Source organism: Antennarius striatus, chromosome 11, assembly GCF_040054535.1.
Source record: "Antennarius striatus isolate MH-2024 chromosome 11, ASM4005453v1, whole genome shotgun sequence".
Classification (NCBI taxonomy): domain Eukaryota; kingdom Metazoa; phylum Chordata; class Actinopteri; order Lophiiformes; family Antennariidae; genus Antennarius; species Antennarius striatus.
The window spans coordinates 21,187,501-21,199,924 of NC_090786.1; the positions used below are offsets into that span (position 1 = coordinate 21,187,501).

The window sequence follows — 12,424 nt, forward strand, 5'->3', positions numbered from 1 at the left end:
TTAGGAGCAGGGTTCAAGTTGTTCTATCATGGTATAGATGGGAAGAGAAATGGTGTAGGAGTTATCTTGAAGGAGGAGTTTGTTAGGAATGTCCTGGAGGTAAAAAGAGTGTCAGATAGAGTGATGAGTCTGAAGCTAGAAATAGAAGGTGTGATGTTCAATGTTGTTAGTGGGTATGCTCCACAGGTAGGATGTGAGCTGGAGGAGAAGGAGAAATTCTGGTTGGACTTTGATGAAGTGATGCAGAGCATACCTAGAAGTGAGAGAGTTGTCATTGGAGCAGACTTCAATGGACATGTTGGTGCAGGAAACAGAGGTGATGAGGAGGTGATGGGCAGGTTTGGTATCCAGGAGAGGAACGCAGAAGGACAGATGGTGGTTGACTTTGCAAAAAGGATGGAAATGGCTGTAGTGAATACTTTCTTCCAGAAGAGGCAGGAACATAGGGTGACCTATAAGAGTGGCGGTAGGAGCACACAGGTAGACTACATCTGGTGTAGACGGTGTAACCTGAAGGAGATCAGTGACTGTAAAGTAGTGGTAGGAGAGAGTGTAGCCAAACAGCATAGGATGGTGGTGTGTAGGATGACTCTGGTGGTGAGGAAGATGAAGAGGACAAAGGCAGAGCAGAAGACGAAATGGTGGAAGCTGAAAAAGGAAGAGTGTTGCATGACTTTTAGGAAGGAGTTAAGACAGGCTCTGGGTGGTCAGGAGGTGCTTCCAGATGACTGGACAACTACAGCTAATGTGATCAGGGAGACAGGTAGGAGAGTACTTGGTGTGTCATCTGGAAGGAAAGTAGATAAGGAGACTTGGTGGTGGAATGAGGAGGTACAGGAGTGTATACAGAGAAAGAGGTTAGCTAAGAAGAAGTGGGACACTGAGAGGACTGAGGAGAGTAGACAGGAGTACAGGGAGATGCAGCGTAAGGTGAAGGTAGAGGTAGCAAAGGCCAAACAAGAAGCTTATGATGACTTGTATGCTAGGTTGGACAGTAAGGAGGGAGAGACTGATCTATACCGGTTGGCAAGACAGAGAGACAGAGATGGGTGGTGCCGTTCCCTAAAGCACATACTGCAGCCAACATCAGTGCAGCTACAAGATCTCTGATGGAGGAATGGAGACTTGAGGGAAAAGTGACCTCATTTGTGACTGATTTTTTTTCCAAAAAGTTAAAATGCTGATGATTGTTGTCGTGTTTGTCTTTCAGATAGGAACCTTTGGGAAACGCTGGACCGAGATGCGTCGGATGCAAGGAGGGCAAGGAATGCGACTGCAGACGCAACTGTGGAGGTGCAGCGGTACCTGACCGAACAACCACTGGCCAGGTCAGAAGACCCAGTGGATTACTGGAAGAACCACCAGAGTGTATACCCAAATTTGTTTAAACTGGCGAAAACATTTTATGCATGCCGGCTTCATCTGTTCCATGTGAACGAGTCTTCTCCAAATGTGGAGAAATTGTCACTAAGAAAAGAAACAGACTTAATCCAAATACTGTGGAAAAAATAATGTATCTCAATAAAAATGTTTGACCGCCCTCATCCCAAATTATCAGCCCTTCCATAGTTGCACAAGCACACCCAACCAATACCAGATTGTCCCTGCATTCGCTCCTCAACAACAATCCACACATTTGTCAATTATTATAAGTTATAGAATATAATGTTTAGTCTAGGGTATATGAACATTTAAAATGATACTTCAAGTCCAAGCAAAAAAAGATGATTACAGTGCAGGGTTTGAACTTCGCCAGGAGAGGTCACTATAACTGAAACTTCGAGTAATGAACCCATATTTGAACCAGTTGGCTCAAGTGATTCAGTGCTTCACAAAAGCTTCATTTGCCCATCACTATCCAAAAGTTAACAAAGGTTTATTAAACTAAAACAAATCAATCCAGAAAAGCAGGGTGGCATTAACAGAACAACACCGTCGTCATGCAAGTCTTCAGCCAACAGTCAGTGACGGAAAGTGACGCACCCCAGGTGAATGGGTAGGCGGTGTTAAATAACCTGGGAACACCAACCAGGTGTTCCCAGTTACTTGATGATGCTGATGATGATGAGGCTCAGCTGTGGATCTTCAGGCAAAGAAAGATCTGGAAGGACCTAGGGCCGTGACAACACGCATCTCCCCACCTATACATTTGAATAAGATCACTTGAAAAGTCTCACGCTGTCACCAACTCCACCCATTACATGTCAATCAAGCACCCAACCAATCGAGTTGCATTTGCCAGAAGGAATCAGGTGAACAACATGGAGGCGGACATCTGCTATGAGCAGAAATAACTAATGGACTCCAGTTCACATCATCTAGAGTCAGAACTGTTAACAACGTTCACGTTTGTGAGCAGAGAGTCCAAACAGCAGAACGACACACAAAACAACCATTAGTGAGTGAAACTAGCTGCTAGCACCAACAGTCTGTCCAGCTATGGTTTCTGTTTGGAATGGGACAATCCATGTAGTACCCACAATGCTCCTGGGGGGCTGACAGAAACACTCTAGTAACTCCATACAGTTGTGTTCATGTAGTCACTAACAGAACCATCACTTCTCTAACATTTCTTTAACACCTGCTCTTTTGACAGGAGCCTTTTCCTTTAGCGTTAGCTCCTTTCCTAGTCTCACCATTAGTTAGCTTTCTTTCTCCAGTTAGCCTACTACCGTTCAGCTACGGCTTCACAATGCCCGCCCAGCACCATCCATGATTGGCCAACACAAAGTCGTTACATCACCATGGTGATTTTTGACTACGTTGGTGCATTTGGTTTATAAACCAGCACATTTGTTTTCATGTGTTTGGTATGAAGTCTGGTATTATTGTTTTATCATGGAATTTACACGGGTTCCCGCGAATATGTATATATGTGTACAGGCCCGTGACACGCGCGCGCGCACACACACACACACACACACACACACACACACACTGACTCTATCTGCCACTCAGTCTCCCTCTGTCATCGTCCCTATCTCCATTATATTACTTCGGCACCCAACAAGTCAAGGCGGATGGCCGCCCAAAAGAGTCTGGGTCCTGCCCGGAGTTTCTTCCTCAATGAGAGAGTTTTTCTCACCGCTGTCTCTTATGCTCTGGAGGGTTGAGTTGGGTTTCTCTGTTAAAATACTTTGAAATGTCTGTTGACGTGATTAAACACCTTAAAAATACAGGTTGATATACATGTCAACTTGTATTTAATATAGACCAAAAAAAAAGTCGCCACAAAAAATAAAGGTCACACATTAATATTTTGTTGGACCATCTTTAGCTTTTATTACGGCACGCATTCGCTGTGGCATTGTTTCAATAAGCTCGTGCAAGATCACAGTTTTGCATTAGTTTTTCACCAACATCTGTCATTGACGATGGTAGGGTTGGGCAAACAGAGAGAGAGAAGGGGAGAGAAAGAGAGAGAGATAGATAGATGAATACATGATAAATCTTCAGTGGACATGGAGAATAATGATATTATTCTTTTAGTATCTCATGACAGTATATTTCTATACATGTCTCAAATCAAAGAAAGGTCAACAAGATTCTGAGCTTTTGAATTGTTACTTGGGAAAAATGGAATGCTTATATATACTGTATATTTTAATTATTCTTTGTAGATCAATGATAAACTAGTCATGGAGGTCTGTAGAGCAGGAAATCTACACAAATTATAAAACATTTATGGTGGCATTAACCTAAGACTGAAGACATAAAAATGCTTTGAGAATATTGTTTTTCTAGAAACAGTAACTAGAAATGAAGTCCGGTCTACAGGTAGCATCAGAAACACCTTTTAGTGTTCGTCACTGTGGTGAATGAAAACGTTTTTTATGCTGAATTTATGTTCTAAATCACTTTTATTTTAGCTCCATTGAGAGGCAGTGTTCAGAGGCTGCATGGGGGCCAGAGAGAACATCGGCGAAGCGCGGGGGCTCAGTGGGCTGAACCACTCTTCATGCTGTGGGGCAGGAGGGGGTGGCACGCTGGGGCAGGGGCACTGGCTGACTGCGCCCAGATGGTGGGAGTACAACACAGAGGGCAGCATGGCCGGGAGGTGGGGTATTTGAGTGTGAGGCTGGGTGGGGTACTGTTGAATCAGGCCTGATGGCTGGAGGTGCATGCCCCCCAGCAGCGTCCTGTGGTCTGGCATCACAATGACTTTCTCTGAAGCACGCTCCCGTTTCCGCTGTTTAGCTCGTCTGTTCTGAAACCAAACCTGAGGAGACATCAGTTTAGTTAATATCAAGATGGAAAAGCTCATCGCGGGGGGGGGGAGGCACTTAAACCCCAATTCAAAGGAGTGACATCAACATGCCCTCTGCACTGACTGCAAAAATATGAAAATAAGTTGTCAGGGAAGACTCCTGGTTTAATCAAAGGTACTAATTCAGACTCGGACTGGTGACACGCATGTTTTTAACACACGCGTGTGGAGAGAATGTGTCTGTGCTGCATTCGTTAGTGGTAGAGGGACCATCCATTCTGTGCAGTCGTGTACGGTCATGTATGACACACACGTCCTGTAAGGAGTAAAAAGAAAGTGGATACTACTAAAAACAAAATGGGTAGGTGAATGAAAAACAAGAGAAATACTTCATACAGTAATCCCTCATTACTCAAGGTTACCACGTTCCAGGACCAAAAACGAAATTCCACGATAGAATGACAAACTATTTTATTATAAAATAATTTAAACATTTATGAACCCCCCCCCCATACTGATATTAAACCACCTTCTATCTGTATTACCTTTTCCCACACTCTGATAGACTGTTTAAAGCACTTTGGTATTAAAGAAAAGGTTTCTTTCATACACACAAGTGTTTTGTGTTATGTGTGTCTTGGAACAGATGCTGTCAGCCAATAGAATGCGTGTACGGTATCACATGACTACCTACTAAAAATCCTCATGTGGGAAACCCAACAAAAGTATTTTGATCATTTTGCTTTCCATTTCACGTATTTGTGTAAGTTGTGTAAGTGTGTCCTTTTTTAAAACATGGTGTCTCATGCGGGGTGTACCCTGCCTGTCACCCAGAGTCAGCTGAGATCTCCTCCAGCAGACCCACGACCTGCAACGCTGATCATCATCAGAGGGGAGGATCACGACCACTTCGTCTATCAATTGTTCCTTTAAGCACCGACCTCAGCTCAGCCAATCGCTGGTCTGGACTAGTTCTCATTATCATTAATCATAATTTTTGTAACCAAATTTGCCTAGCATTGACAAAAATACAGTGTGATTACTATATTCAACCTGATAGTCAATGAAGGACATACTTTCACAGAGTATACAACTCCCTACAAATCTATTATTTCTTCCTGTTTCTTCAGTTTCTCACATGTAGTTATTACAGTTTTCTTAAAATGCTCTAAAAAACTGTGAATGAAACATTTGTTGAGAGGGGCTACCAGAAATAGGAATAAGCCTTTGAGATTTGTGTGTGTGTGTGTGTGTGTGTGTGTGTGTGTGTGTGTGTGTGTGTGTGTGTGTGTGTGTGTGTGTGTGTGTGTGTGACACCAAAAACCAAAGAGCTCTGTCATTGATTATTGTTATAATAAAAGTTAATCTTGCATAAATAATTCAAGAAATTGAGACAAAGTAAAGAGCTGTCGGATAATTTACAGAATACTTTCTGTAGTATTTTTATTTATGGTTGACAATGGATGAATAAATAACATGAACATACACACCAAACCGATGGTTTGGGACTGAAGAGCTTTGGAATGATCCAGCTGTGAAGCTGCACATAATGACGGTCAGATAAAGGAGACACTACCATAGTGAAGTGAGACACTACCATAGTGAAGAGAGACACTACCATAGTGAAGAGAGACACTACCATAGTGAAGTGAGACACTACCATAGTGAAGAGAGACACTACCATAGTGAAGTGAGACACTACCATAGTGAAGAGAGACACTACCATAGTGAAGAGAGACACTACCATAGTGAAGAGAGACACTACCATAGTGAAGAGAGACACTACCATAGTGAAGAGATACACTACCATAGTGAAGAGAGACACTACCATAGTGAAGAGAGACACTACCATAGTGAAGAGAGACACTACTATAGTGGAGTGAGACACTACCATAGTGAAGTGAGACACTACCATAGTGAAGAGAGACACTACCATAGTGAAGAGAGACACTACCATAGTGAAGAGAGACACTACCATAGTGAAGAGAGACACTACCCTAGTGAAGAGAGACACTACCATAGTGAAGAGAGACACTACCATAGTGGAGTGAGACATACCATAGTGAAGTGAGACACTACCATAGTGAAGAGAGACACTACCATAGTGGAGTGAGACACTACCATAGTGAAGAGAGACACTACCATAGTGGAGTGAGACACTACCATAGTGAAGAGAGACACTACCATAGTGAAGAGAGACACTACCATAGTGAAGAGAGACACTACCATAGTGAAGAGAGACACTACCATAGTGAAGAGAGACACTACCATAGTGAAGAGAGACACTACTATAGTGAAGAGAGACACTACCATAGTGAAGTGAGACACTACCATAGTGAAGAGACACACTACCATAGTGAAGAGAGACACTACCATAGTGGAGTGAGACACTACCATAGTGAAGAGAGACACTACCATAGTGAAGAGAGACACTACCATAGTGAAGAGAGACACTACCATAGTGAAGAGAGACACTACCATAGTGAAGAGAGACACTACCATAGTGAAGAGAGACACTACCATAGTGAAGAGAGACACTACCATAGTGAAGAGATACACTACCATAGTGAAGAGAGACACTACCATAGTGAAGAGAGACACTACCATAGTGAAGAGAGACACTACTATAGTGGAGTGAGACACTACCATAGTGAAGTGAGACACTACCATAGTGAAGAGAGACACTACCATAGTGAAGAGAGACACTACCATAGTGAAGAGAGACACTACCATAGTGAAGAGAGACACTACCCTAGTGAAGAGAGACACTACCATAGTGAAGAGAGACACTACCATAGTGGAGTGAGACATACCATAGTGAAGTGAGACACTACCATAGTGAAGAGAGACACTACCATAGTGGAGTGAGACACTACCATAGTGAAGAGAGACACTACCATAGTGGAGTGAGACACTACCATAGTGAAGAGAGACACTACCATAGTGAAGAGAGACACTACCATAGTGAAGAGAGACACTACCATAGTGAAGAGAGACACTACCATAGTGAAGAGAGACACTACCATAGTGAAGAGAGACACTACTATAGTGAAGAGAGACACTACCATAGTGAAGTGAGACACTACCATAGTGAAGAGACACACTACCATAGTGAAGAGAGACACTACCATAGTGGAGTGAGACACTACCATAGTGAAGAGAGACACTACCATAGTGAAGAGAGACACTACCATAGTGAAGAGAGACACTACCATAGTGAAGAGAGACACTACCATAGTGAAGAGAGACACTACCCTAGTGAAGAGAGACACTACCATAGTGAAGAGAGACACTACCATAGTGGAGTGAGACACTACCGTAGTGAAGAGAGACACTACCATAGTGAAGAGAGACACTACCCTAGTGAAGAGAGACACTACTATAGTGGAGTGAGACACTACCATAGTGAAGTGAGACACTACCATAGTGAAGAGAGACACTACCCTAGTGGAGTGAGACACTACCATAGTGGAGTGAGACACTACCATAGTGAAGCGTAGCTCACCTGTATCCGAGCCTCGTTGACCCTGGTGATCTGGGCCAGCTCCTCCCTGTAGTAGACATCAGGATACTGGTTTTGGACGAAGGCCCCCTCCAGCTGCTCCAGCTGCTTGTGGCTGAACGTGGTGCGGTGGCGCCTCCTGGCAGTGGAGGGGTAAGCTCTGCTTGGTTTGCCAGGACTGACGTCCATGGAGCTCTCACATAACGACCCGTTCCTCATTGACTTGTCTGCTTTCAATGAGAAAAACAATATCTCTGGATTTCTGTGGAACAATTCTCCTTGTTTTGTCCTTTATTTGATACGACGCAAAAAGTTCCCCAAGCTTTTAAAGGTCTACTTTGCCCAAGACTTTGATAAAAAGAGGGATTAAAGTGACTTTATGCGTCCCACTGCCCTAAGGCAACCTGAGAAGCGCAGAGCTTTAACTGTCAAAGACGACCGCGTGGGAAGAAGATACCAGAAACTGGAGGATTTAAACACTCAGGCACTTACAAAATTACTAATCCAACAGATTGTTAGATTTAGCTGACCTTGTTTGTTCACATCGCTGTGGTTGTAGTAATCATGTAATTATGTTGTCGTAAATCTTGTAACTACTTTGAAATTGGTGGATTTATTGTGTATTTAATTAATTTAAACTGGAAAGTAAACACTTATTCTGAGAAAGACTTTTTTGGAAGCAAAGTTAAATGTTAGAGCAGCTCATATGCCGTTATATCAAAGTGAGAAAGAAGATTACTTCGACATTGCAATCATCTCTCCACCTTTCATGATTAAAGGTGTGAAACTATCATGAAACCAGAACCTCTCGTTGATGAAGGACATGTTGGACTAACAAAAGCTGCAGAAATGTAACTTTAAACAAGTTAAATCAGCAGCTTGTCTGCAAATTGTCTTAATTTGATGAATCTCAAAGACAGATGTACCTGACAAGATATTTCTTCTCACCTGAAAGGTTCAATTGTACTTTAAGCTACTTTGTCCTCATAATAGTTCATAGGACTTATAATTATATCAATGAAAACATATATTGGAATTGAAGAACTGAGCATTAGATACTGTATTTTCCACTCAGCAGTGGGAAGTATGACGTTTCTTTTTTTAAGCTTTTCATGATTTTGTTCTTAGTTACTGTACTTAATATAAGTCTGCACTTCTGGAGATGATGATAACTTTGGATCCTGGATTTTGATCATATCATTGGGATATTCTGTTCCTCAAAAAAAGAGAGGTTTTTCCTTCCACTGTTAAGTTGTGACCATTCTGTGGATTTTTCCTGATAACATGAAACGTTTTTCTCACCAGTGTCTGGTGGGGTAGAAGTCATTCTATTTTTAGGACTAATGCTAATGATAGGAAAATCCTGAATTTAGAAGGCTTGTCTGGTTTTAAGTTCTGATTTCAAAATATGTCTACACAAAATGAAATTACCGTATATTTTGCCAATTTTTTTTGTTTTTGGGATTTAGTGGTTTAAAATTAGATTCCTAACTCTCCCACAACCTAAATATTTTTTCTCATGAGAAAAATACATTCACCTCATTGTTGTCATTCATTTTCAAAACAGGTATTTGAATCTTACACTTTTGTTTTTGGTCTCCAGCTAAATCTGACCTTTACATAAAGTGTTTTTTCTGCTCACCTTCACTGGAGCTGACAGTCCCAACATCACAGTAAAGCTTTGGACATTTCTGGTGGTTCCTCATTACGTGTCCTGCTGCCTTCACTTTGGCCATCACTGAAGCTCTGCTGGCGGACCAGATGATCTGCATACTTCATTCTCTCAGTAAGATAACAACTGGCCATGGTCATGCCCCACCCACTGAGTCTATATGGGAGAACACATCAGGACGCTCAGTGGAGAGATTGCTGGGGTAATATATCTGAGAGCCATATGTACAGTTGTCATGGTGTCTTCTAATGACAGATTCTGCTCTAACAGAAACATGGGCTCGTGGTCATTCAAAAACCCGTTTTAGTTGCGTTGCATACAGCCATCATTACTACAAAATTAATATAATATCTTGATTTAAATATAGACGAAACCAAGATATTGTAAAATACGTAGAACGGTGTTTAGCTTACTGTCAAGCATGACTACAATAAACCCAGTTTGTTGTGAATTAGGATGCCCCCCAGGCATTTTTTTTGTACATGTGGTAGTGAAACAACAAAGAATAGTGAACAGAAAAACAAGACCATTGAAAGTAGACAAAATGACAATAACAATAGTCAAAGCAATGAATCCCACAAGTCCAAAACGGAGTAGGGTGAAGCATAAGCTTATTTAAACGTACACATTCTTAACTACTTAATTAACAATCAATAATCCCAAACATATATTGTTATAAATACTTTAAAAAAAAAAAAGTAAGTAGTGAAAATCAAATACAAAGTTAAAAATACAAAGTAAATACAGTCTGGATTTAGCTAAAAGGTGGATTTAAAAACACAGTTGTTTTTTTTAATTAAGGCAATATTGATAAATGGTTAATGGACTTTACTTCTATATTACATTACAGTCTGACTCATCAATGCCTTCCACATCAAAAAGCCTTCCACAACTGGGAGACAAACTGGGACAAACTACAAACCTCTTTGCCTCTAAAAACTAGTTGGTCTCTTCCTCCTGGATTATTTAAATAAAAGCGAAGCCATCCAGAAACATGTTGAGGTCAGGAAAGAAATGTTCTACCTTTGCCCTCGAACCGTTTGTGTCTTGCGGGAATTGTTTCATCTTTTGCGAATACTTTTCTTTTCGCAGCTATACTTATATCAGGAGGTCTTTCAGGTGTTTCTTTAGCAATTTTCTTTGCTTTATTCTTTCTTGCGTCAGTTTATTTTCCAATCCAATCCAATCTTTATTTGTTGAGCACTTTACAACAACCACAGTCGACCAAAGTACTGTTATTTTGTTGTAGGAGCAATCTTTAATAATTCCTTGTCTATCACAATATCATCCTCCTCCTCCATCCTGTGGCCCCCTCAGACAGAGAGAGAGAGAGTAAAGTGCTATATTGACACATTTGTCTTCCTCCTCGCTGTGACGTAGGCTTTGTGGACGGAGATAAAGCAGGGATGACGTCAAACAACAACCGGTTCAATATACTTCACAAATACATACGTTAACATGTTGCATTAGACTGCGGTAGCTTCCCTCCCCGGTGTTATTAGGAAGAGATCTCTCATTGTCCGTGACGATTTAATTACCTCCAGCTTTAATTACCTCCTGTCTGTAACCACCTCTTACCTCCTCCACTCATCCCTATCCCAGGTGCTAACACTGCAAAAAAAAATCCTCCACGATGTTCACCGGCTGGTCTCGTTGCGTTTACACGATGGAGCCACGGAGTCACGTTCCCTGACTGAGAAAGCAGCTCCACCCTTACTGCAGAAAAATCAAGTTATATCATGGAAAACACGTAATAACGAAGTTACTGAAAGTTAAAAACGTTCCAGACTATAGTGGGTCCGACAGTAGTGCACATTCACCTGGTGCATGTAAACAAAACGGGTGTGATCGCGGGGGGTGGGGGGTGTAGACAGAGCTCCGAGGAACGCCCATTAACACGTGGGCAGAAGTGATTTTATCAGTATTCAGGATATTACGGACCATGGATTAGATTGGGGCAAGACATTTCAAATAGAGTGTAGTTGGACATCTGGCAGCTGAAAACCTCTCACCACCACGGGGGAGGAAGGGCAGTGGTGCTGTCAGCATACAGCAGGTCCAAAGACCTACTGGAGGTACTGGTGGGACCGTCAACATGCTGGTGAAAAGTGGGTGCAGGTGCAGCGATCTGTCCAGGGAAACCTGACGGAAGTAACAGTAACAGCTGTTTGGGTGCTGGATCTGCACCCTGGCAATGGTGGAGGTGATGACATCACAGCCTGTTGGTGCGTCAGCTGATGGGGGGTGTAGGTTACAATCGTAACAGCAGACGTGAACTCCCGAGGCAGGTAACATGGCCGCATTCCCACAGCAAGCAGTTCAATGTCCGGGCTGCACCTGTCCCGGGGGGCACCACCTATAACTCGCGTTCAGTGCAATCCCTCCTCCTCCCGGGTACCGCCACGGGGTGTGTGAGGGTGAAACACACCACGATACACTCATGATATTCCGTCCTAGTCTTAATCAGCGCGGCGAGCTCGTCCGCCCTACCCCCCCAGAGACCTCAGGTTCCCGTGATGAAGCCGCACCACAGGATGAAACCTCCTCTTCTTCTTCGCCCTCAGCCTGGCCCCCGCCCTGCGGCCTCCAGGACGCGGGCCTCCCTCCGGGCAGAAGCTCAGGTCGACGCAGCGCCATCAGCTGGTCGTGGCTGTAAACAATGCACTCGCCGTTGCGCCTCGGTTGCCACGGGGACAAAAAGCTCAAAAATGTGTTGGAGACGTCCATAAAAATTTAAAAGAGAAAAAGTCGTTATCTCACTGGTTTGGAAAGGACAGGTAGTGAAAAGAGAGGGAAAGGACAGAGATAGAGAGAAACAATGCAAAAACAAAGAAAACACACGGGAGCCACTGAACACACGCTAAACCACACTGAACACACGCTAAACCACATGTCAAAGTCAGGGCCCACGGGCCGCGTCTGGCCCTGCATTTGGGTGTGGAGAACCCAGAGAGACTCCACACAGACGAGGTGAGACCAAACAAACTGCAATCAAAACCAGGACCTTCTGGCTTCGGGACGACAGCGCCATCACGTGGCACTG

At 43.0% G+C, this 12,424-nt stretch overlaps 1 protein-coding gene across 2 annotated transcripts in view; it reads right to left on the minus strand.

Annotated features, from left to right (window-relative positions):
• Window positions 1-3,407: 3,407 nt before the first annotated feature.
• socs5b (suppressor of cytokine signaling 5b) overlaps window positions 3,408-12,424 on the minus strand; it is a 28,162-nt gene continuing 19,145 nt past the window's right edge. Inside the window, exons 2-4 of one of the 2 annotated variants that reach the window (XM_068327622.1) lie at window positions 9,352-9,537; window positions 7,713-7,936; window positions 3,408-4,219 (exon numbers count right to left, since the gene is read on the minus strand). In XM_068327622.1, coding sequence (XP_068183723.1) covers window positions 3,866-4,219; window positions 7,713-7,936; window positions 9,352-9,481 — 708 coding nt within the window. In that variant the 5' untranslated portion in view covers window positions 9,482-9,537 and the 3' untranslated portion in view covers window positions 3,408-3,865. Of the gene's footprint in view, window positions 4,220-7,712; window positions 7,940-9,351; window positions 9,538-12,424 lie in introns of both variants that reach the window. The other variant, XM_068327621.1, reaches the window with a different exon arrangement.